The 27936-nt window shown below is 40.4% G+C and overlaps 1 protein-coding gene across 6 annotated transcripts; it reads left to right on the top strand.

The window, feature by feature from the left end:
• Nucleotides 1-274: 274 nt before the first annotated feature.
• Nucleotides 275-27353, top strand: aPKC (protein kinase C iota type). 6 transcript variants are annotated; one of them, XM_046609013.2, is made up of 10 exons: nucleotides 275-573; nucleotides 1038-1209; nucleotides 2029-2264; nucleotides 24755-24805; nucleotides 25016-25101; nucleotides 25299-25569; nucleotides 25670-26122; nucleotides 26331-26797; nucleotides 26895-27010; nucleotides 27108-27353. In XM_046609013.2, exons 2-10 carry the CDS (start codon nucleotides 1151-1153, stop codon nucleotides 27193-27195), a joined length of 1827 nt encoding a protein of 608 aa, XP_046464969.1. In that variant the 5' UTR covers nucleotides 275-573; nucleotides 1038-1150; the 3' UTR covers nucleotides 27196-27353. The 6 variants fall into 6 exon arrangements, with proteins under 6 accessions (XP_046464969.1, XP_068989185.1, XP_046464967.1 ...); XM_069133084.1 differs by lacking the exon at nucleotides 275-573 and adding an exon at nucleotides 718-831; XM_046609011.1 differs by lacking the exons at nucleotides 275-573; nucleotides 1038-1209 and adding an exon at nucleotides 10602-11774 and having other exon boundaries at nucleotides 2141-2264.
• Nucleotides 27354-27936: the final 583 nt, after the last annotated feature.

Raw genomic sequence — 27936 nt, forward strand, 5'->3', positions numbered from 1 at the left:
ATTCGGAATGATTCGAGCATCGGACATTCTGGCGGAAAATTTTCGTATCATTCCACTTTCCTTTCGTGTTTCAAAATTTGCACTAATACGAGGCCCCGCGAAAGTACCCTCAAAATCCGTACCTGCACGTGCGGACCATTCTAACCCGGGGAAATTTTATTTCTGCCGCGATGGCGCTGCGACCGTTGAATCGAGCGGCGCGAAAGCGAACTAAAATTGCGGTGATTCGGACAGCAGCGCCATCTGGGTAGCATGCGTTGATGGTAGTCGGCCATGTTGTTTCTCCGAAAGATGGCATCTGGCAAGTGACAGTGCGTCAGCCGCGCTCGAAAAGTGTTTGATTTTCTTAATTTGATGCCGTTATATTTGGTTTATCGTTTTAAAAAGAAACGTCAATTTTACAGTCGACTTTCAGCAGGCGTATCAAGATCACTCTCAAGCGATAAATAGGAATAAGCGGTAACGTAACCGCCGGTAACGTTTCTCCCAGAGACAATACAGAGGTGCAGAAAACGTCAATCGAGGAAGAGATATTTAAACCGGGCGAGCGTGTTTTATTGTTTTACGAATACGGTGAGTCAGTCGCATCAAGCGACGATGTCAGGCACAAATAAATAAGGTTAATTGGCGCCGACGGAGGGGTGAATTAAACCTCATCGTCACGAGCGTCGCCCGCCTAGGAATTTATCCATCCGCAACGCCGAGCGTTTTCTCATCGTCACGTTTTGTCTCCGCTCGTCTCTTGCCCATTTAGTCTTCGACAAAACTTCTCGCGAGTCGGGTGCCGTTCGCTCAACGTTCCGTTCTGCCATCGCATCGCATCGTTATTAGGTATTATAGTAAAGAAAACCTTGTCGGCGGCACCTGGACGCGTGTCGCTCGAAAATTCGTAAACACGCTGCGCGCGCTTTGCTTCAAAACTCGTACGAAACTTTTTCAGCTCGCACTTGTTTCATTCCGCCCACCAATCGAACAGATTCTTAGCCGCATCTTCCCGCCTGCATGAGTGATAATCATCATCCTCATCGTCGTTTCAGTTACCCAGAGAGAGAGAAAGAGACAGAGAGATCGAGAAAAGACCCTGAGCGAGTATCACCGAAAGAAAAACCGGGGACTCAGTCAACCCGGAATAATCAAGATAGTCTGAAGAATGCCAACGCAGACGGGCGACGCCGACAACGAGATACGAGTCAAAATTGTTTACAATGGGTAACGCTCTTTCGTTTTCGTTGACTACTTAGTTCTTTTTGTTTTTTTTACACATTTTTTTTCTCATTACCGACAAAGCACCGTGCTGATGAATCCTTATCGCCGCATCGCCTTAATTGTGCGATTGCATGATTACGTTCCCGTGAAAATTTAATAGAGCAACGAATTTGTCCCCAATTTACGAAATCCTCAAAGAATAATCCATATTTTAATCGATGTACAGTAAGGATAAATAATTGAGCAGTTTTTTTTTCTTCTAGGCACCAAAGTAGTTGTACTTCGAATTTCGAATTGGTTTGCTATTACACTCGAGCAGGCCAATTTCTTTTAAAACTGTGATCACAGTGTTTTACTAGAATGAGCTGTCGTTTAGCTTGTAGTATGACTCATTGTCAGTGCAGTATTGTATTTGTCAAGAAATTCCCAGGTGGTCGTTTTAAAATAGGCATTGTATTGGAGTAGGGATAATTTATATATTTCAATGCCAATATATCGTGGTGTAATTATAAATTTTCACCCTTTCGCTTTTTCGCAAAAATGGTAAAATAGATGAAGGAATTGAAAGGTGAGGAAAGATGTAAGCGGACATAAGAAATAGAGTGAGACAAAGAGAGAGAGAGAGAGAGAGAGAGAGAGAGAGAGAGAGAGAGAGAGAGAGAGAGAGAGAGAGAGAGAGAGAGCTGTCTTCTAATCTCTGAGTTATGTTACGATATCGGCTCATGAAACGGTCGAAACCTTCAATGACGATTTACAATTTCAAAAAATCGATAAAATATCTGGCTACGAAACAAGGGATAATCGTTAACTTTTTCTCGACAGTGAGGTACAAATAACTTACGTGCCTGCGGGTACGGGAATGTCGGTGGACGCACTCCGCGACGAAATGCGGAGTATTTGCGGATTTGGGACGGGACCGGATCAGCTGCAGAACGATCAGTTCACGATGAAATGGGTGGACGAGGAGGGCGATCCTTGCACGATAGGATCGCAGCCGGAACTCGACGAGGCGCTGCGCCTCTACGAGCTCAACAAGGACACGGAAATCACGATACACGGTCAGTTTATCCTTTATCTCGCTTCACGCCGCGACCGCTAAACTCATTAAAAATGCATCTGGGCCACTTTTTCCCGCAGAAGGCCGCAGAAGGCCGTTTTTCAACGATAAGCACCGTCGTTCGTTGATTTCTTCTTTTTATTCTCTTCTTTCTTTTTTATCTCGTCTCAGGGAGGGCAAGATTACTCACCATCGAAGAATACTTTATGCTCGTTAAAGTCTTACGCCGTTCTAAAATGGTCATTTTTGTCATCGATTCATTCGTTATTTATCGCTTTTTCTTTTAAACTGCGATTAGGTTGTTGCATATCTTTCACATGTTCCTTCTTTTTTTTTTGTTTTTGCAACTTACATAAATTAATGAAAGCTTGTTCGTCTATCGCTTTTATCTATACTCCTCGTGCTTGTTACGCGAGTCGAGAGAAAAACGATGGAATAAAGATGAAAGAGTTGAATATAGTAATAGTACGAAAATAGTAAGAGGAAAAACAGAAGGAATACTTCGCCTTGTTGAGTAAACTTTATACAATCAACCGGAAGATCGTGCAGGGCAATTAGTTTCGGGTCGTTTAGTTGTCGCGTGACGTTGCACCCGATTTGACGTCACATCGCGGTGAAGATGAGCACGCAGTTTTAACGGCCAAGAGGCTGTGTAAGAACGTTTATTTTTCTTTCTCCGTTTTGTACAATTTTTTCATACTGCTATGAATCAGGAAGAAACCACGAATTCGTGTGTTTTTTTTTCTGTAGCAGGTATTTGATCGGTATCTTTTCCCGTCGGCTTTGTTAAAACGGATGACAAAATGCTTTTCATTGTTTTTTCCTCTAAATTTCTCTTGCACCAAAACCAAAACCGATTGACTGCGTGAAAATGTTAAATAAAATTCGAAAGAAACGAGTCTAACAAAATCACAGCGCAACAATAAATTGTCACGTTAGGTGTTTATTTTTTCATTTTCGGATTATACGGTATCATGAATAGAAGGATATTTTCGGTATTGAGATTTTTTTTTTCCGGGACGCAAATAACTGTCCAGCGAGTAAACTTGTCGATAAGATCGTTCGCCAGTTGTTGAAAAAATTTCATTGAATTTCGTTTTCGTATTCTTCGTCTCGATTTTTACATTGTTTTATTTATCCCCCCCCCCCCCCCCCCCCCCCCCCCCCTCTGCGTATACGACTGTATGCACGTGTGTAACATATACATACCTATACGTATATCATGGTGGCGCAGAACGTGGATGCATGTGTTATACTTTACACGTTACCTAACGCTAACCGTTATTCGCTATACATCTTTACCGGTGCCGCCGAGGACCGCGGACGGAATGTGTTTTAAAAGTTTAAAACTTACGTATATATGAATGTGGTGTATGTTTATTTAACGAGCAGACATCCAACGTCCGCGTTTCAACTTACATGCCCCACACGTCTCTCTCTCTCTCTCTCTCTCTTTTTTTTTCCTCTTGTAATACCGAGTCGTTCGTTACAACACGCATATATACATGCAAACATACATACACACACACAGACACACGCACACACATACATCATGTACACGTGCTGTTACATATTCGAACAGCTGACTGAGGAGAATCGATTTTCCAGTAAAAACAAAGTGTGCCTCCTCTTTCTCAAACTGGCTTCCGGCATGAATGAAGGTGGGTGTTACGATGTGCACGTATGTAATACGTATACTTATATTAATTGTGTTGTCTTACACACGTGTGCACGGATAATTGATCGTTGTTAATAATTATACGTACATAATATGTTCGTGTAAACAAACACTTTTTCTTTTCCAATTACTCGTCAATTTTTTTGCTTACAATCAGTCAGATGTTTAATTACGTCACCCTCATCTTCACGTATATGTATTATCAATTTCAAAGAACGTTTAGATTTTTTTTTTCAATCATTCGTTACATATTTTTATTTCACCGAGTCTTGAAGCCGAACACTCGGCAACATTCTGCTCTGAACATCTTATCTTTTTCTGTATTAAACTAGCGTACAAAAGTTTCCTCTCGATACGCAAGAAGTTTATTGTTATTTTTATTATTATGAGTAATTTTTTTTTTAACCATCTTTGGCAACGGATGTCTGGTCATCGTATCGATACAAAAAAGAATAACGGAGAGGTGAGGACAAAAAAAGAAATAGAAAAACTTTGACGAAACTTTTCTTAATTAATTAATTTCCATATTTTCAGCAGTTCTATACCTCTTTTATAACTCATTTCCATTTATTTCTATTCTGTGTTATTTTGTTGAAAATTATCTTCATCTATTTGTCAAACACGAGGAATAAGTATCAACAAGCATGTACCATGTACAAAATAACGCTGCGGACAATGTTCATCGGCATAATAGCAATTCTAAACGTGCAAGTGTTAAGAGATCAGAAGTCACGACGGATATTGCGTCAATGTTTAAACATATGTTGTATCTACGTAAAACACGGTGCTAGCAAAAGATCAATATTGTATACTAAAATAACGTTAGACCTGAGAGATTGACACTTGGTATTCATTATTATCGGTCGTGCAGAGCTGTACAAACAATATATGTATTAGGCTGATTCAAAAAAAACGGCTAATTTTTTTTTTCAAAATCCTCACATAAAAACTTCCGAGAAGGTGTGAAAAGACGCCTGTAAAAAGCAAGCCCTTAATATTATTATTAAGAGGTCGCGCATCGGGAATTTCTATTTCCCGTTTAAATAACACAGGAATAAATTTTTTTAAATTTTGCAATTTCGTATTTTTGCAACGGCTCATTGAATTAGCGGACCAAAGCATATTTTTGTAGGAAATTTGACGCTCTACAAAAAAAGTCCTTACAAAGTTTTCGATAGTCACACTCCTTCAAAAGTTATTCGAGGTCAAAGTTGAACTTACAAAAAAATTCAATGTTTTTTGTTTTTTTCGATGATACTATGAATCTTTTCTCATTATTTTGTTATAAAGAGGATAGATTTCGGAACAATTACATTTTTAAATAGTCAAGTGCATCAGTTATGGATTCTCCATGATAACATGTTTATTATTTAACATCGCATTTTTGTAAGGTAACTTTATATTGACTCGATGGGAAAATTAATGATTGAAAAAGCCCAATTAGAGTAAGATATATTTATTAAATATATCTTTATAACAAAATAATGAGAAAAGATTCATAGTATCATCGAAAAAAAAAAACATTGAATTTTTTTGTAAGTTCAACTTTGACCTCGAATAACTTTTGAAGGAGTGTGACTATCGAAAACTTCGTGAGGACTTTTTTTGTAGAGCGTCAAATTTCCTACAAAAATATGCTTTGGTTTGCTAATTCAATGAGCCGTTGCAAAAATACGAAATTGCAAAATTTAAAAAAATTTATTCCTGTGTTATTTAAACGGGAAATAGAAATTCCTGATGCGCGACCTCTTAACAGTAATATTAAGGGCTCTGCTTTTTACAGGCGTCTTTTCACACCTTCTCGGAAGTTTTTATGTGAGGATTTTGAAAAAAAAAAATTAGCCGTTTTTTTTGAATCAGCCTAATATGTATATATGTATATACATGTGTACAGAAACGTTTGAAACTTACTGGAGAAGTGAATACATATTCGCAATCGTTCGACGATTAAAAATTCTATAATAGGATTCTTGTATACAGGTCAGAGTAATTGAAAAGAGTAGTAAAAAAATTTGCGATTTCGGTTATTAACCGCGGAGATTCACCCTGATCAAATGACTTGTGATATATTCCGATTTACGTAAGTATGCGTGATTGCGGCAAGAGTGGGGGAAGCGATAAAAAAAAATTCCTCAAGACGATTGCGTTATCTTTTTCCCTGCGTCACAGCAACAATCTCGGGGTAGAATAACAACGCCTAATAACGACGATCTTCAGTCTCTGATGATGAAAAACCTCTGAAGTAAGAAATAACGCGTCTTTATTTACGCAACGTACGTACATATGCATAATGCATGTGCATCGGATAAATATAGGTCAATGATAATGCAGCTGCAGGGTGAAGGATTAGTCAGAGAGGCACTCCTTGTGTTGTTCCTTTGTCGCGTTCGTTGTGTTACAATTCCGCTCTGTATTCCATACAATAATCCTCGGGTATGAATTCTGCAAGGTGAAGAGTCTCTCATCTCCCCGAGACTCCTCGGCTTCTCGTCTTTACCGACACACACAAATCTGTACACATAGGCGTACACAAAGGTCTCGATCTCATTTTCCAACGCCTATTCCCACCAATCCTATGTACGTACATAATTACATATACCTACGGTAAATTATATACCTACTCCGCGTTAGCGTCATCGAAGAGCGAAGAAGTCACCCTCCTACCAACCTACCCACTTTCATTTATTTCATTCCGTTCCTACTTTCGTCTTGACTTTTATTACAATTAATCAGAACGGTTCTTCGAGCAGCAATTTATTGTATGGGATCAGTTGAAAACGCTTACGCTCGAATTGGAAATTCGAGGATAACAATTTCATTCGCGTACGAAAACGCGAATATACTATAAGTAATATCATTTTATTGGACGATTATAATTGGAGATCAATTTAAACTTAAAATTGTCGTACAACGACAATTTTTCTCGCCGTAGTTCCACTTGTTGGACGAGATTTGCCAGCGTAAAAGGTGTTACGTTTTATATATGCGCATGCGGAGGGCCATTCGATAATTACGTTAGGACGATTTTGGTAATTTTTGACCCCCCCCCCAAGATAAGGGCATGTAGAGATTTTTTTAACCCCCCCTCCCCCTCGGGACCCGTACGTAATTAATGAATGGCCCCCGACGTCTGTTATTTGTGACGCGTGCTTATTATCTCATGTTTAGAACGCGCAAGTCAACGATTATAATCCGTTGTACCTAATGAAAATTATACGCTAATTTACTTTCATATTTTCATCACTTTGTAAAAGTTTGTTGTTTTTACTTTTTTAGCTGATTACGCGGGATGTGTATACTTTGAGATTACCGATCGAAATTTTGATCACCTTGGATTTGTCAGTCACGAGACGACGGTCATTTCACCCCTCGGTAACTGTCTGACGGAAAATTTTAATATCTAGAATTAACCACAACTACGCAGTAATACATTTCTCGCGATGATCTAATATTCCAATTGATGCGATTTAAAAAAAGTCATATATTATATGTATATCGAGTGAATTTTTCTGCAAACGGAAACAGACGTCGCGGCCTCTCGTTTCTACTACGCCGTAAAATTATACACACGTGCATACATCTGCATGTTGTACGCGTGTAAACGAAACTCTCGAGGGCTTCTGGACGTTTCGTGTTTCTTGACGCTTGTAATTGGCCTTGACACCCTCAGCATTTTCGTTGGTGACCCAGCAGCTACTACTGCCTGGCCGCCTTATTTAAAGGTACTTGCTGCTGCTCCGCGGATGTCAACATCGCCTAACAGCTTCTGCTGCCTCTAGTGGGCTTGAATTTGTTCCTTCATTACTACTTCTATTATTATTATTATTATTATTATTATTATATTATTATTATACGAGTACGGGTGCACGTACGAGAAAAAAATGGAAAAAGAGCGACACGCGGTGTTGCGGTACTTTAATTTTTAAAGTTGGTGAAAAAAGAGCGGCAAAAAAAAACAACTTATCCTTGTTCAAACAGTTATAGAATACCGTAGAACAATTGTATTGTGAAGATTTTGGTTATCGAACATACGTACATTACGGAAATGCACAATAACGATTTAGATGGCTTTTAAATCCCGAGTCTTTTGTAACGTATAATGTAACCAATTGCAGTTTCACATTCGTTAACATCGGCTGTGAACGGGTGTTAATTATTTTTTTAAACAAAAATACAGACACACAGACGCGTACGTGTATTTATAATATGTCGCTCTGTAACGAGGGCAAACAAAGCATTCACGCGAGCATTCAAATCACTAGGCGTTAAACGTTCTTAAGCACGTATACGCAACGAGTAACAAAGTGATTAACAGACGTGGGACAATCGTCCAGGTATGTGTTCGACGTCGCTGCATATGTATTACACAGTGATTTTATTTCATTGCGAAAGTCGAGGAGGAACGAATTGTTGTGAAAATTAGAATACAGGTTTTACAATGGGTTTAACGTGCATATTGTGCGTCGTAAATTGGAAACTCTAATTCGTTGTTTACACCGCTGCATTAACGACGATTATAAATTAGTTTTTATTTTTCACATTTCTTATTGAAATATGAATTTTAGACGTATATAGGATTAATATTTTGTCGTGGAAATTTTTCACGATGCAAGGTTTGATACGTCGACGATTATTGAGGTTCATTTGAATTCGTAAACCGCTGCATGTAACCCAGTACCTACTGTGACATTGCCATTGATTCTCGAATCATCAGCAACGGCGGTACTTTTTTACTCTCGGATGAATAAATGAAACTCGTAGGAGAACCGCGCTGCAGTCTCTGATTGCTAATTATCGTACGATTTTGATTCCTCCTCAATCGTGATTTAATCGAGTAATACCAACGTCGTTCTCTGACTTATCGACCAACCGTCCGAGAGTGAGTCGGCGTCGCTCTTTTTCAACCTCTACGACACGGATATCAGGATCTAATGAACATTCTATTGTGCAGGTACGAGGAATGACTTAATTTTCATTCGTTATTCATCGTCGTTGCATTTGTTAGGACGTAGTTATCAATCTAACCATTGTGTACGTACAGCGTAAAGAAATGGGAACGAAGAGGCAGGATAGTCTGAAAACATGGTGAATAATATGGTACAATTTTTGAATGTCGTATCTCACTATAATGTAAAGTGGGTATAGTTAAACTATGAATCAAACCTTTGTTTATTTTGTCTGCCAAATCGATCAGACCATTTTCAGTCTTGTATGAGAAACTTACGAGCCAGTAGTACCGAGCGATGATTTGTAAAATAAGAAATCGTACTCATACATAATTACACATTTAACTAGAATTTTCTAGCCGCCTGGAAAATAGAATGAGTGATTACCACTCATGTTTTCATTGTTATACCTGATTCCCAATGATTTCCGAAATGAGTAGAATCACAGGATATCACGAGATATCGCTGAAAATTACCTCAAACGCTGGGAAATCAACGAAAGCGCGCGACACAAGGTATGGGAATCAATATAGAACGTTGATCAATGGACGCGATTTGCCGTTTATCCGCAAGCCTTGAAACGATTTCCTTGATTTCCCACGCTCGCCGCGCGATTTCTTCAACAACGCAAGCGATACGCGTAAGGATCTCCAGCGACGACAGTTTTTCCTTTTTCATTCCACGTTACATTTCAAAGAATAGTTCCCTCATTTTACAGTTTGATTGTCAACCGTTCGACAATCCATGCCAGCAACTCCCAGATAGAAAACACGCGTAGATAAAGTCTGATCGAGCGTCTAAAATACGAATAACATTCGTAAAATCCATTCATTACGGTTAATATGCGTATTATAGACCATCGTTTAGCTTTATCTAAACGTGTGTTCTACCTGGGAGCTATCGCAAAGGATAAACTTCTTCTCAACGGTGTGTGAAATATAATTCCCGCTTCGCCCGGCCCTTGTAAAATTGAATATTTCGCAATAGGTAGACGAGAGAGGCAGCGAAGCAGCGAGGCGTCGCGACGCAACGCAGGCAGGTAGATTCGCCCACCTCTATCCATCCGTAAGGCGGACAGGCTGGTAGCTGCTAGCGATTTACCTTTTCAACACACCTTGCACACATTGCAACGATTGCGGGCATGACTGAAGAAGGGCGACACGTACATACTGTATATATACCAGCGGGGTATGAGCGTCACGGGTAGTAGAAAAGCTGCGTGCGCGTTTGCGCCGTGAGAGGCGCGTCGGACGTCGACGTCGACGTCGACGGCGGCGGCAGCAGCAGTAGAGCTTCTGCTGCAGTCGATATCTTACTCGCCCTGATTACCCACTTCGCGTGCACGGAACCTCCACCCCGCCCCCCTTCCGCCCCCGGAAAGTAAAACGCCGCGGCGAAGACGTACGAGACCTGCTCCTCCTCCTCCTCGTCGACGTCGTCGTCGTCGTCGTCGTCGTCAGTCCTCTCCGGGAGTACCTCGCTCTCGTATCGCGCCCCGTGACTCACCCTGCACCGCAGAGCCCCGCTAAACGGGGGTTCGGGCCGCCCCCGAAACGCGCCACGAGCAATCCTGCGTCGCCTTATCCTCGTCGCCGTCCCCGGGGGCAGAGAGAGGCGAAAGAAAATTTGACTCCGTGGACTCTCGTTGTTTCGATCGCTGATACCGTAGTATATAGTACACTGGCATTGTTATAGAATCTTTTTTATTCCGCAGCAGGGGAATTATTACGGTGCGTGGACAGGGCCCGGTGACATCCTTTCCCGACGTCCTCCTCCACCGGCTCTCTCTCTCTCTCTCCCTCTCTTCTCTCTCGCCGACTCTCTCCCTCCGAGCGTCGCCTCGGCTCAGCTGCTCGGCCTGCTCCTCCTACTCCACCACCGCCTCCGCCTCCTTCAGGAAAGGAAAAATCTAGGTGTGTCGGATCACGCTCGGTTTCAAGCCGGGCCTGCAGCGGCACCAGTCGTCGCTGAGAACCCGGAGACGCTCCGTCGAAGGTGCGGAGGTTCGTTCGGTGCGCCGTGACCGTAGCGAATTGTCGCGACGAGCCGTCCGCGGCACAGCAGCGTGCAGGTACTGTGACATAACAACGCTCCGAAATGGCCTGGGGCTACTGGAACGCGACTTCCGTCGCCGACAGGGGCCGGTCGCCCCGGCGCGACAAGGACAAGCAGACGATACAGCAGAGCCAACAACAGCAGCAGACGACACCGGCCGCCTCCGAGTTCCTTCAGGGCGCCTCGACGCTGCAGCAGATTCAGGGATGCGAGATGTCGTCAGCCGTCGGAAACGCGGTCGAGGATGCCCCGTGCACGCTCATGATACAGGGCGGCTCGTTCTACTCGTATTCCGCGGCCGCGGCAGCCGCTGCGGCGGCCGCGGCCGGGAGACGCGCCTCCGTCGTCGAGGGCGCCGCGCTCCAGGCGGCAGTTCTTCCCCGAGCTCCCGGTGCCGGATTTCCGGGGACCAGCGCAGTCGTCTTCTCGTCTAATTCACCCTGCAGCGACTCCGCCGAGGACGAGTCCCACGCCGCGTACGTTCACCAGGACGGAACCGCCGGCGTTCAGACCACCAGACGACACAACTTACCTCGCGGCAACAACGACGACGAGTCCGACGATCCCGATCACGACGACGTCGATCTTATTTATGCCTCGAACACCCTCGCCGCCGGGTGTCTTCTTCACGGGCACTGCAACACCCAGGAACGAAATATCGCCAACTCTGCCCCGGGATCGAACCTTGGGGATTATGCCGCCGCTATCGCTGCCGCAAATTCGGCCGCCGGTCCTGCTGCAGGTGGTACCGCGCAATTCGGCAGGTTCAATAACATCACCTGGGGTAGGTCGTGGCCTGGCAGAGACTCGACAGAGTCTAACGGTACAATTGGTAGATCTATATTAGGTATATTTGTTTAGTTTTATTCACCCGCCGTGTTGTTTTTCACGCGTAACGGCAGAGGATTAACTCTCTTCTTCTCATATGTGTTCTGCAACCGCATGTTTACGACGTTTCACGTTACGATTGCGTATTTGCGTATGTTATACGCTGATCAAATCCAAGTTGAAACGTCACGTTTGTCCACGGTTCTTTTTCGTTACGCCTATAATCGAGACTTTCGATTCTCTTTCTTACTTTCTTTGAGCAATGGACACGGTCCAGGTTGTGGAGAAATGTTCTGAGACAAGAGGATAATCTGCGTCATTTCGCGCACTGTTTATTTTTACTTTGGTTCACGCTTTTCGGTCCGCTATTGACCATATTTTCTTTAAAAAAGAAACGATAATTATGCGTATAATCACCGGGGACTCGAAGATATATGTAATTTTAGTAAACGCCACAAAATACTGAAGCTGGATGTGTCGGATGTACAGGTTAGTCAGCAGAGTTTTAGACGGATGAAAAAGGTGCAATTGCAGATGTTGATTAAATTTAATTTAATGAAAGCAATGCGCGTATTTTTAACATTGAGTAATTCAACATTTTACACGTTATAATTAGAAATAATTTATTTGTCTTTTTTTAGTAATTATTGTGTCCACATCGGCATGTGAGAAATTTGTTTTCCTGTTCACGTAACATTTTCAGCCTCTAAATTTATCGATTGAATTTTGTTAATTGATATTCATTTATTAAGTCTTTGATTCCTTTACTATTCACATGAAACTTGACTCGATCAACTCCGGTCGTGGAGTGTGTGAAAAAATTTGGTTTCGTAATTTTTTTTTTTTTTTTATACTCAACCGTACACCCGGTACATCCATTTTCCTGAATACACATCTAAAATACTATTACGCAGGTTTCCAGGTATAATTTCACAGTAAACACGGCACAGGATGGTCATGAAAATTCGAAATGTGAATAGCGTCTCGACATATCACAAAGATTTCACAACACTAACGGAAAAACGAAAGCTCGATTCATGAATCGAAAATATTCACTTGCATAGGTATTTAGAATTAGCACGACCCAGGAAATATCGATCTGCCACGCGTGAATTATAAATACTATGACCGCAAGAATTGAATTAAGATGAGAAAAAATTTACCTCATCTGATCATATACAATTGGCTAATTTCATTAATCACCGATCTTTAATTGGGTCGAATCAATACTCTGCATCGGATCGTTGGACAATTACGATGGAATTATTTATATCGAACGCGAAAATTTGACCATTGCGTATATATTCGATGCGGAAAGTTTCGCCGAATGAATTTTGGTTTGAACAACAGCGTGAAAGTGATTAGTTTTCCATAGTTTAAAATCTTAATCCGCGTAACAAACATAACAATATATCTCTGTTTATTTGCTTATTTGCTCAGTGTCAGGTATTTTTCCGCAGAAAGTGTTGGTACTCATCCGTATGACGCAATACTGACAATGAGAGGCTGAATGCTTCGTGTAGGATGTGCTACGTGCACCTAGGATGGACCGTTGCGGATTTGCCGCTATTAGCAATTCGGTCATAAACACAGTCGTTAATCACCCGACAGAAAGTCCGCGAATTGTCGTGACAATAGTTTAAATATAAACGTACTCCAGATGCTGAGAATAATTTAATTTTTTTTTTTTTTTTTTTTTTCAATAGCTCATGGATTTTTTTTTTGAAACTCGTATCGTTACAGCAACGATGGAAATATCGTTGGAGTTACAAAGAGCAAATGTGGTACAAGTAACGATTTACTGTGATTAATGCTATATTTTCTGCCTATTGCAATATTCGATGTTTTTGCTTATTATAACGAACCGTACCACGTACTAGATTTTCTTATTACAGCTACAAAACTAATCTCATTTTCTACTCAGAACTTACCGTTACATAGTTATCACAATTAAAAAGTTCTCTCGGTGTTAATTCGATCGTAGAAAGGGGCGAAACTAAAATCGATCTTAACGTTCCTCCGTAAGGTCAAGTAATCACGAGGTTGAAGTTAGTAACAGTTTTATCGTAACCAAAAGGTTGGGGAAAAAATCACTCTTACTTTGCTTTGCTTTATTTTACAATGATTTTTAAGGACCTAAGATTTCGATGTATGAGTGTGTTTTGTTTTATTATGGTTTACGGAATTTCAGACAATTCCAAAATTGTAAAATAACCATTTTTCCTCAGCATGAATCGTTACGATGGAGTTGTTAATTTCAAAAATAATCAGCTAGACGTAATGGCGCATAGGGTCAATCAGTGATCGGAAATCCCATGCGGGGAAGCGGGATCGATTACGTTTCCGGTTAATTCAACGCGGTTGTTCCAGATCCGCAGTTGGTCGCATTTATACAGTGTATACATACACGCTGGCAGGATGAAACGTGTTCACCTGCACGGTGACGGTTAAACTGTCTTGAGCGAATCAGGTCAAGGTCTTAACCTCAAGGCTTAAACTTGACCCTGTAAAGTTTAACAAGATGTAACCAAAAACCCACTTCTCAAACTTCGACTTCCTTTTACGTTCATCCGTATCTACGGGCTTATACGCGTATGCGAAATTTATTCCCACTATTCTCTCCCCTAAAAACATCGCGGAATTCTTACGCGACATATTTCGAATTCCTCGGTCTAGCAAAATTCTTGCCCAGCTCGACGACGTTAGAATTTCTTATTTGACCGGATTCGTCTTCGTTTTACGTTGAAGAAAAGAAAAGTAGAGTAATAACAGATTCGTAATTCTACTTGAAAAATGACGCCGGGTCGAACTGTTTCACTTTCGATCTTAAACATGCAGACTTTGTATTATGAGAAGTCGGAGAATTTTACATTTTTATAACGAATTTGAGTCGGCGCCGTCTGGTTAAATTCAGTTTCATCCGTTTTTGAGGCTGCTTTAATATAACCTCCAGCTGGACGTTTTTTAATTCCGTAATCTGGAGTTTTATGCGCATCTGGAAATGCCGGGGGAATACTCGTGTTTCCTGCGGAAGTTCATCGCGATTTCTCTGTGGAACCGTATCCCGGAAAATATTTAATATTTCCATATTCGCTTTGCCGGATTATACACGCTGCAGATATTACTTGACCGATTTATCAACGACATATTGAAAATTGAAGAAGCAAAATGGTTAATGAAAATCTAAGTTCAACATCGCAGCACGGATGATATCCATATGTTTCAAAAGCATTGGAACAATCATTACAAATTTGTCATTCGGATATGTCCCTACTTTCGTACAAGCCTCTCTTAAGTCAAAGTTGTAAGAGTTACTTGATCGAGGAGGGTAGAAGATAATTGTCTTTTCATAAAACATGTTCGCGGAGCTCGTTTCGCGCTTGTATATAATTTTTATACACCTTATATACGGCGGAGTGAAACCAGGGTGGTGGGCTTCGGGAGAAGGATGAGGAAACTTGTAGTAGAAGTTTGAGAAACTTAGAACTTTCGTCGTTATGCACGAGTCGCAATTATAACATCTACGCTTTACTAAACTCACTAATTTTAATCTGCAATGATGTTATACCACGCAGACTGAGATTTAGCTATTGAGGATTGTTTACGCTTCATGTAAGAATATAATCTTGAATTTTTCTGTCTCAGTTAATTTCATTCCGTATAAATATATTTTCTCATCGTTTCGCGCGCTGCGTCAAAACCGGATCTTTGAAATATTACACAATATCAAAAGAAGTATTACGTGCATACTCGTTTACAGTAACATGATTTATTTATACGATTCGGTTTTTAACCGCAAAGTGTAAACGAAGCTGACTTTAAAGGGTATCTGATTTTTCAACCCTCCGATCAATATCACATTTCATAAAGACCATTCCAATCCGCGGATTCCACAACATATTTTGTAGACGTGCGGATCAAAATATTTTTCGGCTTGTTTTGTATCAAAACGTAGGTAACGTCAATCCCTACCATCTACGAGATAAAAAGAAGGAGGCAGTAACGACGAATCTGACAGTACAAAATTCCATGTCCTTTCGTTTCTGTTTACCAAATATTGGTCAAAAAGTTTTCTTAATATTTGACGATTTGTATCGTCACTCGGTTTTTTCATCCCGTGAAAGTCTGAAAGCACGTCGTGCATAGATTCTTATTACAGACCGCGAAGAGGGTAAAAAAGGAAGATAAAAACATGGCTCACAATCAAATAGCGACCCAATTGTTCGTGCAAATGTATCCGACAAGGTGGCATTCGAACGTTTATTGCAGCATGTTTTCTTCCCCAGAAAAGCGAACATTGCCGTTTTAATTTGGCTCGAAGCCAGCTTCTTTGCCGGCCTTGCTTGTACGTCTGCTCCACGGTTTTCGTTCGTACTTACACGTGACAAAGGGATATGTACGCGGGTATGGAGCCCAAGGGCCAGTCGTTGGTTCTTTGACTATTTTCGCGTTCCGCGGTGCTTGCGCCTCGACTATTTCTACGCAGGCAGGCATAATAATACCAAAAAAGTAATCGTCCGCCGACACAAAGGGAACAAACGACAAAGCCGACGTCCTGTATCATCGTCAAGGTTCACTCACACGGTATACCGTATAGTACATTTTCAGTCATTAATTTCAGCCGACCGTTGGAAGGGAATAAGATGTGAATGTTTACTCGAGTGTCTGTGTGATTTCATCCGCGCATTCGGCTCGGGTTGTTTCAAGGAGGCTGGTTGATCGAAAATCGGTACTTCTCAACCACTTGAGTTACACATTATCGTGCTGAGTTTTTAACTTTTATCGCAAGATAGTATTTTTCTGATTTTTAGAGCCGTTGATTGCGAATCTGAAATAACATTTCAAAAATTCAAGATGCCGGATCCAATATGGCGGACGGACGTTTCAAATTTGATCGAATATAGTCAAAAAACTCTATGCAGCGGTGATTACATTCGCCGTACTGAATTTTCAAAATCTGATTTCAGGTTAGTAATCACCGACCCCAAAAACCGTTGAACAGAGGTTTTTTTCTCCAGATTCGATCGAATTGGAAGTTTTCGTCCGCCATATCGGATCCGCGATCGTGAATTTTTTAACTCGGCTTTCAGATTCGTAATCAGCGACACCGAAAACTTATAACTTATGTAAAACATGTATATGTGCAGAAGGGTAACTTTCTTGGAAATGGATTATTCCTTCAATTTTCACGATTTTTTTTCAATCAACTCGTTTCTAAGAATAATAACTTTCATTACAGCGCAACAATGATTCTCGATTATCGAAGACCCTATTAGCATACTGTCAGAAATAGCATAAAGCCGTAAAGAAATATGTTGAAAATTTCTCAAAATATACAAAAAATCGATATAAACAGGTGGTAAGAACACCTACCGCTGTAACTCAACGGTTTAATTTCATTCCAAAAATATGAAAGTCTCTTTAAAAATGAAAAAATCACAAAGTACTGGAATTATACTACCTATCGATTTTTGTAGAACAACACCCACGCTACAAAAATTCATAAATCCTCGCAATAATTTCACACGCCTAAACTACAGCGACACACTTTTTTTTTTCCATCATCACAACATCACCATCGGCGCGGAGTAAATTATTGAATTTTAATTCATCGCGGTGGACAGAAATAATTTTTACTAATCACAGAGCGCGGTTAAAATTTTTTTCCATCTTCCGAACTTGTAGATTTTTTTCTTTCATTTCGTTCCGAGTATACGCACGTAATATGTATACATATACGTACATAACACGTGTTCTTATCCGTGTATAAACTTTTCAAAATAACAATAATAATAATAATAATAATAATATAATATCGTGCGAACGACGATCATCGCGGATTCCAGGTGTGTGCGCTGTTTTTACGAAATTCAAGCGAAATCTCTACAGTAATGCTATATTCTGTGTGTGTATTTATATATTATAGATACACACACACACACACACACACACACACACACACACACACCAGCATCGCTCTCTCGCAGTGCGAAGCGATAACCGATAAGGCGTGGTGGACTTGGATGGTTGTAGGGAGGGGCAAAATAAATAGAGAGAGAGAGAAAGAAAAAAAAAAAAACAGCAACGGTTTAAAAAATGTGTGTACGTATCGTCGATGATAGGGCGAGCGGCGTTATCTCGCGAGAGCGTCGTACGAATCTGGTGTGTATTATATACGGGCTGTAGAAACGGCGTAGCGCGTATATAGATAATAATATTACAGCCGTTGCAGAGGCGAAATGGTTTTGCGAGGAGTTTGTGTTTTGGTGGGAAGAGGCATTATCGCATCGGTGCCTTGTGTTACGCCGTATCGTTGCTATGGATTTTTGACACTTCCGGTCGATCTTTTACCTCTCTCGCCCTTTAATTTCAACGACGATTAACAACGCGCGCTGTGACGACAATAACCCCGGTCTTGTCGAGGAATGGATCCGCGGTGGCGGGAATAACGAGTAACAAGAATTCGACACGCTCTTGGCTCGTATTTTCTACGTAGGGCAAAAGAGATTCGATCAGTTAAGTCGAGTTTATTGGGTTGAATAAAATACTTTGGATCGCAGTGCGCGAGTTGCCGTCGGTTTTAACTGGTTTCAACCAACCGCTGCATGTGACACTTTTATATCTATAGACGACAACAATTCTCCCGTATATCACCCGACGCGTGTTTAAAGTTTTTAAGAAACAATACGGGAACGAGGCGAATCAGAAGAGAGGGAGTTAATAAAAAGTGATTCGTTACGGTGTGTAATCGAACATATTCGTGTCGTTCGCTATGGAGAATTTTCACTCGATTCTCGGACCGCGGATCAGGATTATATTGTTATCGTTTTTCAAATATCACACCGCGTTTGAATAACGTTAAATACACCGACATGTCGTTCGCTAGTTTTAACAACAGCGTTTTCAAGATTGCCATGATGTACGGCTACCCGATGCTCTGTCAGGACATATTGGCCTACGGATTTAACATCGACGACCAAGGTACACGTGCATACGTTCATATTTCACCATTATCCCCCAGATCTGGGCTCGAGGATATATATTTTATCATACAATCGATAATAATTATATCTTCAACTGTTTTTACTTATTTATTTATTTATTTCAATACGATTTTACAATTTTTTCTCGTCGTCGGTGATCTTTAAACCTTCGTTTTTCGTTTCTGATCTCAAAAATCGACGACAGTTGGAGACATACGTTATGCAAACGAAATTGAATATCGATTTTAAAACATTTATTTGCTCTTCGAACGCAGTGATTTGGCTATAAAATTTTTCATCGCACGTTTTTCATGCGAGCAAAAAAAGTTATGCCATTGCGGATCAATATGTTCAAAAACCTTTGGAGATCGCCGACGGAAAATCGAAGCACGGGTACGGCGGTGAATCATTTTTCTTAAAGATACAGTGATTTGTTAGTGACTGATGTGTACATACGTCGTCAATCATCGATCGCCGATGATCGATAAGCGGTAACGACGCGTCACAAAAAGAGACCTGATTATTGTTTATTACATACGACCGGTTCTTTTTCATTTGTATAAAAAAATAACAAGTTTTCCGATCACATCAGCGCGGGTCGGGCGTTATTTTTTAATAATTAAACATTTCCGCACACAATTAATCACTCTTGAAGCCTGACTCTCTGCATTCTTCTACAACAATGATGGATAATTCGTTGTACAGTTTACTTCGTCACGACGTAAAATATAATCGGAAAACAGGTATACAAATTTATGTTCTACAGTCTCGGAAGAGCTCATTGATTATTGAATTTAATTACGCGTTGAGGGTATCCTGCGACGAGAGGGGCGCGTAGTCGGCAAAATTCATAGGCACATGTAATATTCAATAACCGCTGCTCGACATGTAGGCTCATAATGTACACATAATCCCGCAATGACTCCGACGTTAATTGACCCTTGCATACCCATACACACACACACACACACGTAAGCTGGTGTGTAAAATAAATCAACACAATTATACTACAACGACGATTATATATATATATATATATATATATATATGTGTATAAAAAACAACGTTCTAAATTATGCGATACGCTGCAGTAGCGTTGATATAACTTCGGATATAAATCACATCTTTCGCCATTATTTAATTCATAGTTTCTCCGGGCATTGGAGGTAGTATACTACGTATAACCATGCTTAATCATCCGGCGTTTTCAGCTAATTACAAAAGACGATTAAATTGTAATTACGGGGGCGAGTCCTGCACACTCATAGGCGTTCCTGCAGGCATGGCAGCTCTGTAGTAATTGCCTTTCTGGAGTAGGTCACCTGCATGCACATGCACGATTCGATAGTTCCGATATCTACGCCCTGTTCCACTCTACCCTTCGTTCTGGCCGTTTTAAAATTCAGGTGATAATTAAAACCCAAATTTCACCTTGCCCCGGTAAACATATCGCCAACTTGTCCGCACCACACGTGACCGCGACAGTGATTTTAGACCAATTGGAATGTACCAATTTAAAATAACAATTTTTCGATACCACCATTTTAATCTTGAATTTATAGGGGGGAGGGGGATTCCTTTTTAGTCAAATAACTCGCTCATATTCAAGTTTTCACTAAAAATGATCAAAACTAAACTTGTAGGAAATTTAATTCTCTACAACTTTGGTTTTAGCAATTTTTTTCTCTACGATCGATATTTTCCGACTTAAACATGCATAAATTCGAGATGCTGGCCGAAGCTACTCCGGAATTTGGGGTCGAAATTCTGCATTTGGGCTAACGATAAACCTCCCCCCCCCTCCCCCCTCCCACCCTCTCTCTCTCTCTCATCGACCGTTTCGAAAAAATAAATTTCTATTTTAGGTGGTTGTTGTTTTTGTATTTTATACATTACGACTGACAATGAGCTATTTATAATATTACGTCTTGTAGTAACCGCATCGCATATACGCTCGTGATGATTCCAGTCAACCCGCGAAAACTTGTTTGCATTATGCGCGTTAGATCTTTAAAGCCGCAGAATTTATATACCCGGCATGTATTTTATACCGCAACCGCATGTGTCACGAGCCAACTGCTGATTTTTACACAATAAGGCAAATCCATAGCAGGTTGGTCGGACGATAATAAAGTAACGTAGGTATTACATCACGCGAGAGATTATCGTATCACACTTCAAGGTTTTTTTAGAGTTGGAGGATTTCAATGTCGCGAACACAGGAAACTCACGGTTTCCGTGTATTTTTACAGTTGTTTTTTAAGAAACTAATTCTCTTCGCTATGCCTCTAAATTTAGTTCAATCTCTTGCCAGTTGCGAGCATAATCATTTTTATATCAGTGACGGAACGTACATTGAGCTCAGTTTATTGAACCTCGTTCTTATTTTGACTTAAAATCGAAAGAAGATTTTTTTTTTTTTCATCCTTTTAACTTGCAGCAGTATGTTATATAAGATTTTCGAAGTTCCTTCGTTTATATCTTCTTCTTTTTTCTTCTTCTTCTTCTTCTGGCACTGCAGCAGAACGACGGCAGATGCGTCTTATTGTTGGACACACGTACGTTATTCGCTGTTACAGCAGAGAGAAGAAGAAGCAGACAATACGAACAAAGTCTGTATAGGTGTATACCTGGGTGTAGAGATATTCGTAAAACTTTTAGCAGTTTTCAGATCCTCGGGATAAAAGTTTGGCTGCGGTTGCCCTTTGGTGTGTACCGTGTATAGCACATACATGTAACTTATAGCATTTCGCGCCAAGGGGTAGAAAACTTTTTACTCAAAGTTATATGTATCTTACATATACGTATACGTTAACGGATATAGAACTTGTGGAAACAGTACGTATCACCTTGTGGTTAAACAAATAGAGATAGAAACAAAAGGCAGAAGCTAGCACTTATAACCGAAATATCGGAATCGATTTTAATTTATTTGTCCATCAGGTTTATCATAAAGTTCAGAATTTTCCAGACAACGATTGAAAATACCGTTAGGAACAACGTGTTTTTTTTTCCACGTCGTCAAGTTTCCATGACCACCGGTTACTTTCGATTGAAATTGAGAAGTGAGAGAGGAAATTTTCAATTCTTCTCAACGTGCTTTCTCATAAGTAAACATTCTAGTCTGACTCCGCTACGATCCATCTGTTTCAGCACATCGCTGTGGGGTGATAGAGAAAGATAAGGAGTTGTGCAAGGATGGGGGGAGGGGGTAATTTAACCCGGTGAATCTATCAGTTTGGGTTAAAGGTCAGGTATGGCACTCGGAGTGGTGGCTGGATGGTGCCTAGGTACTAGGGGAGTAGAGCGCCCTCGCACCTTTTAAAACCTGCCGATATACCAGACCAGGTGTATATATAGGTATACCACACACGTTGATAACGGGAAAATACCGCAGTAGAGATGGTGGGAGGGAGGGAGAGAGAGAGAGAGAGAGAGAGAGAGAGAGAGAGAGGAGTGAAGGGGGTGGCGAAACGACGCAATGGGAATGAAGCCAAAATAAATGTATGTATGTAACGCTGGAACAGGATCCTGCGGGGAATCTACCCACTCCTGTCGGCCACAAGAGTGAGACAGAGACAGAGAGAGGTCAGGGATGAATGAATGCAGGGAAGCTGCTGTGTGGTCAGGGTTACGGATCGATGCGTTTATTGGTCTAAATTTTATGGCCAAGTTTCTTATGCGTGAATTTGTTGCTGCCGCTGCTGCTGCCGCTGCTGCTACGGTAATTCATAAACGAATTAGATCCTTCTCGGCCGATGCGATTGTAGACCCATTGCCACCGGCCACACCCTAAATTTCGAACCACTCGCCCGTTGGCTTCATTTTCATACATCATCTTCGTATCCTGGAGATGGGGGGGGGGGGGGAGAACGACTCGCGAGGTTTCATGTCAAGAGAGAATTATTACGTAGGAAATAAAGGCGCGCGTTTGTATACGAACGAACATCGTGAATTGAATTCTCAATTTTTATAGACTCTCACGAAAAGTGAAACAGTAACTGAATTCTTCTTGCCATCATTTTCCCTCGCATCAATCATTCCTCGACAAATTCTAAGTGATTGATGTAATCTTACAGGCGATATTAAATCGCTAGTGAGACTTGACTTCGGCCATTTTGATTTTTTTACCCAGTATTTTAATTTGCTTGTCGAATTATTTGCAAACGGTTCCTTTTCTTTTCTTTTTTTTTTTTTTTTTATTCTTATTCGCGATAATTAATTAGTCAAGTTTGCAGATGATCTGCGATCTTTTTTGCAATGACTAAAATTGGTATTGTTTTTTTCACTGTACAGGTTCGAAAGTAATTAATTTTTCTCTAATAATTGTATGATCGTTGATATTGTTTTCAGAGGTTTTTTTGCGTACCGTTCTGTTTACATTTCTTTTCGGAAATTTCGTAGAAGTTGACAAACAAAAACAGCTTCTCGTGCTTAACGTTAAGAATTTTTCCCTTCTTTTTATATCTAGTTTTAATTGCGAACGTGTTGGAAATTCGATCACCGTGTCAATTATGCCTGTGGGCTATTCCGCGTCAACCGGATCAGTCATCTCTCAGATATTTTTTTAATTTGGCATGTGGATTGTGTGGGACGAGTTAGATTTTTGTGCCAAAGCGCGAATCTCATAATGCAAAATTCGATTTTTTATTAACAATAACAAATTAGACTCCCATTTTTTTCAAAAATTCATAACTTCGGCAAAAAATTAGATACAATATATTTTTTTTTTTCAAATTACGCGGAAAGCTCCATAGAATTTAAAAAAAAATACGAAATGGTAAAAACAAGTTGTTATCAATTGTTTATTTAACAATTAATTTTTCAAAGATTTTCAAAACAGTGACTGACACGATCAAAAAATTTTTTTAAAATTCTGACATGTTCCTTGAACTGTACTACAACCTGTGAATTAATTCCAGAGGGGTGTTTTTCTTCGTTTTCGAGTAAAAAATCATTAAAGGTGTCGATGCGCATGAAATTGCGGCCCGCCGAGTCTCTACGTAATGGCGGGCGGCCGGTTGCCGTCCACCGCTACACCGCGGTGGCGTCGCAGCGTTATTTTAGAGTCATTTTCACGATGTAGGACATGATTGAAGAATCTGAAAAAAATACTGTACCTTCACAAGGCCTGCTCAAAGCGATAAGTGAAGTTTCAGGAATGTGTTTTTCACCGTTTTTTTATTACAGAGATTCAAAATAACGGTTACACACCATGAGAGTGCACATAAATGATAATAATTACATAACTTGCTACTTATTTTAAAATAAAAACACATTCTTGAAACTTCACTTATCGCTTTGAGCAGGCCTTGTGAAGGTACAGTATTTTTTTCAGATTCTTCAATCATGTCCTACATCGTGAAAATGACTCTAAAATAACGCTGCGACGCCACCGCGGTGTAGCGGTGGACGGCAACCGGCCGCCCGCCATTACGTAGAGACTCGGCGGGCCGCAATTTCATGCGCATCGACACCTTTAATGATTTTTTACTCGAAAACGAAGAAAAACACCCCTCTGGAATTAATTCACAGGTTGTAGTACAGTTCAAGGAACATGTCAGAATTTTAAAAAAATTTTTTGATCGTGTCAGTCACTGTTTTGAAAATCTTTGAAAAATTAATTGTTAAATAAACAATTGATAACAACTTGTTTTTACCATTTCGTATTTTTTTTTAAATTCTATGGAGCTTTCCGCGTAATTTGAAAAAAAAAAATATATTGTATCTAATTTTTTGCCGAAGTTATGAATTTTTGAAAAAAATGGGAGTCTAATTTGTTATTGTTAATAAAAAATCGAATTTTGCATTATGAGATTCGCGCTTTGGCACAAAAATCTAACTCGTCCCACACAATCCACATGCCAAATTAAAAAAATATCTGAGAGATGACTGATCCGGTTGACGCGGAATAGCCCCTGTGCATTAGGCAAACTATTATATAATTCTATTTTTCCTTTTGACAATTCAATAATGAAATATATTTTGTTTTTGCTTACAGTTTTTCCAAATGTACCGGCAGCTCCAGGAATGCCCTGCCAAGGCGAAGACAGTAAGTATTTAATATATAGACAGAACAATGTATCAGTATCACGATATTTTTTGGTAGATGAAAATTTTTGAATTTTTTTAATATTCAACAATATTTCTCCAAAAGAACGACAGCAAACTTATTGTGAATACTTACATTTCGCCTGGAAGTAAATTCAATGATTGCGTTTAAACGATCAATCAGTGGGTTAATTGATATTAATTTTTAAAGGAAGTATCTACAGGCGTGGTGCTCGAAGATGGAGAAAGCTTTACCGAGTCAATGGCCATATTTTTCAAGCAAAACGTTTCAACCGAGTAAGAAGCACCTTTTCTTCATATGTGTATATTAAATTTTTACTTCGTATTGTTACTAATAATTCTTTTTGATACGAAAACTGAAAACAATAAACCATTAACCATTAATGAGAAAGCGATTTGTTCAATTGCTGGTACCTCTTGAATTTCATATATCGATTTTCACGGTCATTTCATACATTTATCTGGTTTTTCAGCGAGCATTTTGCGCGTTTTGCCAAGATCGTATCTGGGGTCTGGGACGGCAAGGTTTCAAATGCATTCAATGCAAGCTCCTCGTTCACAAAAAGTGTCACAAGGTGGTTGGCAAGCCATGCTTTAGCATGCAGGTACCTCAAACAGCGGAACCACCTTCAACGGACAGAAACGGTGATCAACAACAATCGGATTCCCTGCATTGCTCTTCTGCCGTACAGCCTGATGACGAATCTACAGAGCTGGCAGCGGTCGAAGACCATTCCCGTAATCGTAAGACTTTTCCTTCACTTTCGATTCTCAAATTCGTTGATTTGTCGATTTTTTACTAAGTAAAAATGAGTAAGAATTAATGGACTCGTTATAATTACAGGAGCTCCGGGTGATGAGGGCGAAGAGTTACCATTGGAGGCTGGAACTGGATCGGATAACATGATCGAATTACAGAGGCAGTATTCGTTGAGTGATTTTGAATTGATCAGAGTTATTGGCCGAGGTTCTTACGCGAAAGTATTAATGGTCGAATTGAAACGTACGCGGCGGATTTACGCCATGAAGGTGATAAAGAAAGCTCTGGTAACGGACGATGAAGATATCGACTGGGTACAGACGGAAAAGCACGTATTTGAAACGGCGTCGAATCATCCGTTCCTCGTTGGTCTTCATTCCTGCTTCCAAACACCGTCGCGCCTCTTTTTTGTCATCGAGTTTGTTCGTGGTGGCGACCTGATGTTCCACATGCAGAGGCAACGACGTTTACCCGAGGAACATGCTCGATTTTATGCTGCTGAAATCAGTCTTGCTCTCAACTTTTTGCACAATAAAGGTAAGAGAATGGCCTTCGTTCATTGGCATTTTCTCTTTTCACTCCACCTCCTAAGCGTTATTTCTAGGTCAAATTAATTTTATTTCTTTATTCTTACAACAAATTGATGTTAGAATGTCGAATCATTTACCCTTTAAATCACATTGAGGCATCGCATTGTTCAGTTAAGATTTATTAACCAATTCCATTGTATTGTTGTTCAAAACAGGAATTATTTACCGAGATCTGAAACTGGACAATGTATTACTGGATCACGAGGGTCACGTGAAGCTCACCGATTATGGAATGTGTAAGGAAGGAGTGCGGGAAGGTGACACGACGGCGACTTTCTGCGGGACACCCAACTACATTGCCCCGGAAATCTTGAGGGGCGAAGATTACAGTTTCTCCGTGGACTGGTGGGCTCTCGGGGTACTGCTGTACGAAATGTTGGCAGGTCGCAGTCCGTTCGATATTGCCGGAGCTTCCGAAAATCCAGACCAGAACACAGAGGATTACCTATTCCAAGTTATTTTACAAAAAACCATACGAATCCCGAGATCGCTCTCCGTCAAGGCAGCTTCCGTTCTCAAAGGATTCCTCAGCAAAGATCCTGTCGAACGATTGGGTTGTGGATCTTACGGATTCTTTGATATAGCCGGGCACTCGTTTTTCAAAGCCATTGATTGGGATATGGTATGTATTCTTATAATGTATTTAGATTTTTCCAAAGGTTTGACTATGAGCGTCCGCGAATGCTACTAATGCTCAAATTACTATTGTCTGCTTACAGTTGGAGCAAAAACAAGTCACTCCGCCTTACAAACCACGGTTAGACTCTGATAGAGATTTGGCTAATTTCCCACCGGAATTCACTGACGAACCTGTTCACCTTACACCGGATGATGCGTAAGTTTCTGGATTTTCATTTCGTTTATCAACTTTTATTTCTCAGGTTTTGTGTTATTTACTTGAATATTCATTATTATTGTAAAACGTTTTACAGAAGAGTGATCGATAAAATTGACCAGAGCGAGTTTGAAGGATTCGAGTACGTGAATCCGTTATTGATGTCGTTAGAGGACTGCGTGTGACAAGAGCCGCTATTCTTCCTGCACCAAGAATCGCAACAACGTCGCTATTTACATGACCTGCAGGATAGATCAGATACGCTTCAGCTTCAGACTCTCCCTAACTCAACTTCGGACTGCCGTCATCATCGTTATCGTAATCATAATGACTTGATCACGATGGAATTTCCACGGGAAATAAATACCAACGACAATAACTTCTACGAGCATAGATTGGAACCACCGTTTCCGTTTAGGTACAACGAACCGATTCTTACGCGGCGTCGAAGTATTGCCGATATTACTTGTGATAAAGGTAGTAGCAATAACAATGCGATCGACAATTACGATGAAAATGATTATGACGACGTCGACGATGAAAGTCCGAGAAAAGGACTTTTGCAACAAATGTTCTGCCTTCCGTTAAACTAAAAAGTAATTATATTAACGCGCATTACTCTATAAATCTACCTTTTATCTATAACCTGTTCTTCGGTCGTTAATCGAAACGAGTCCTTAGCTAGGTATGTTGTCTATTTTCAAATTGGAATTGAAAGGGGTTCGGTTTGACTGATGATGCGGATCCTCTCTAGTGTGGTGAGACTTGAAAATCATCAAATGGATGAAAGGACATTAACCAAACGTACATACATATGGCATATTATACATACTTATAGATAAATTAAAGACAAACTAATGAACCTCAAAATTGTAGTCAGCACGTACGAATTGAGTTGTTAAAGGTGATTTTTTGCGTATGTTAGA

Source organism: Neodiprion pinetum, chromosome 1, assembly GCF_021155775.2.
Source record: "Neodiprion pinetum isolate iyNeoPine1 chromosome 1, iyNeoPine1.2, whole genome shotgun sequence".
Taxonomy (NCBI): domain Eukaryota; kingdom Metazoa; phylum Arthropoda; class Insecta; order Hymenoptera; family Diprionidae; genus Neodiprion; species Neodiprion pinetum.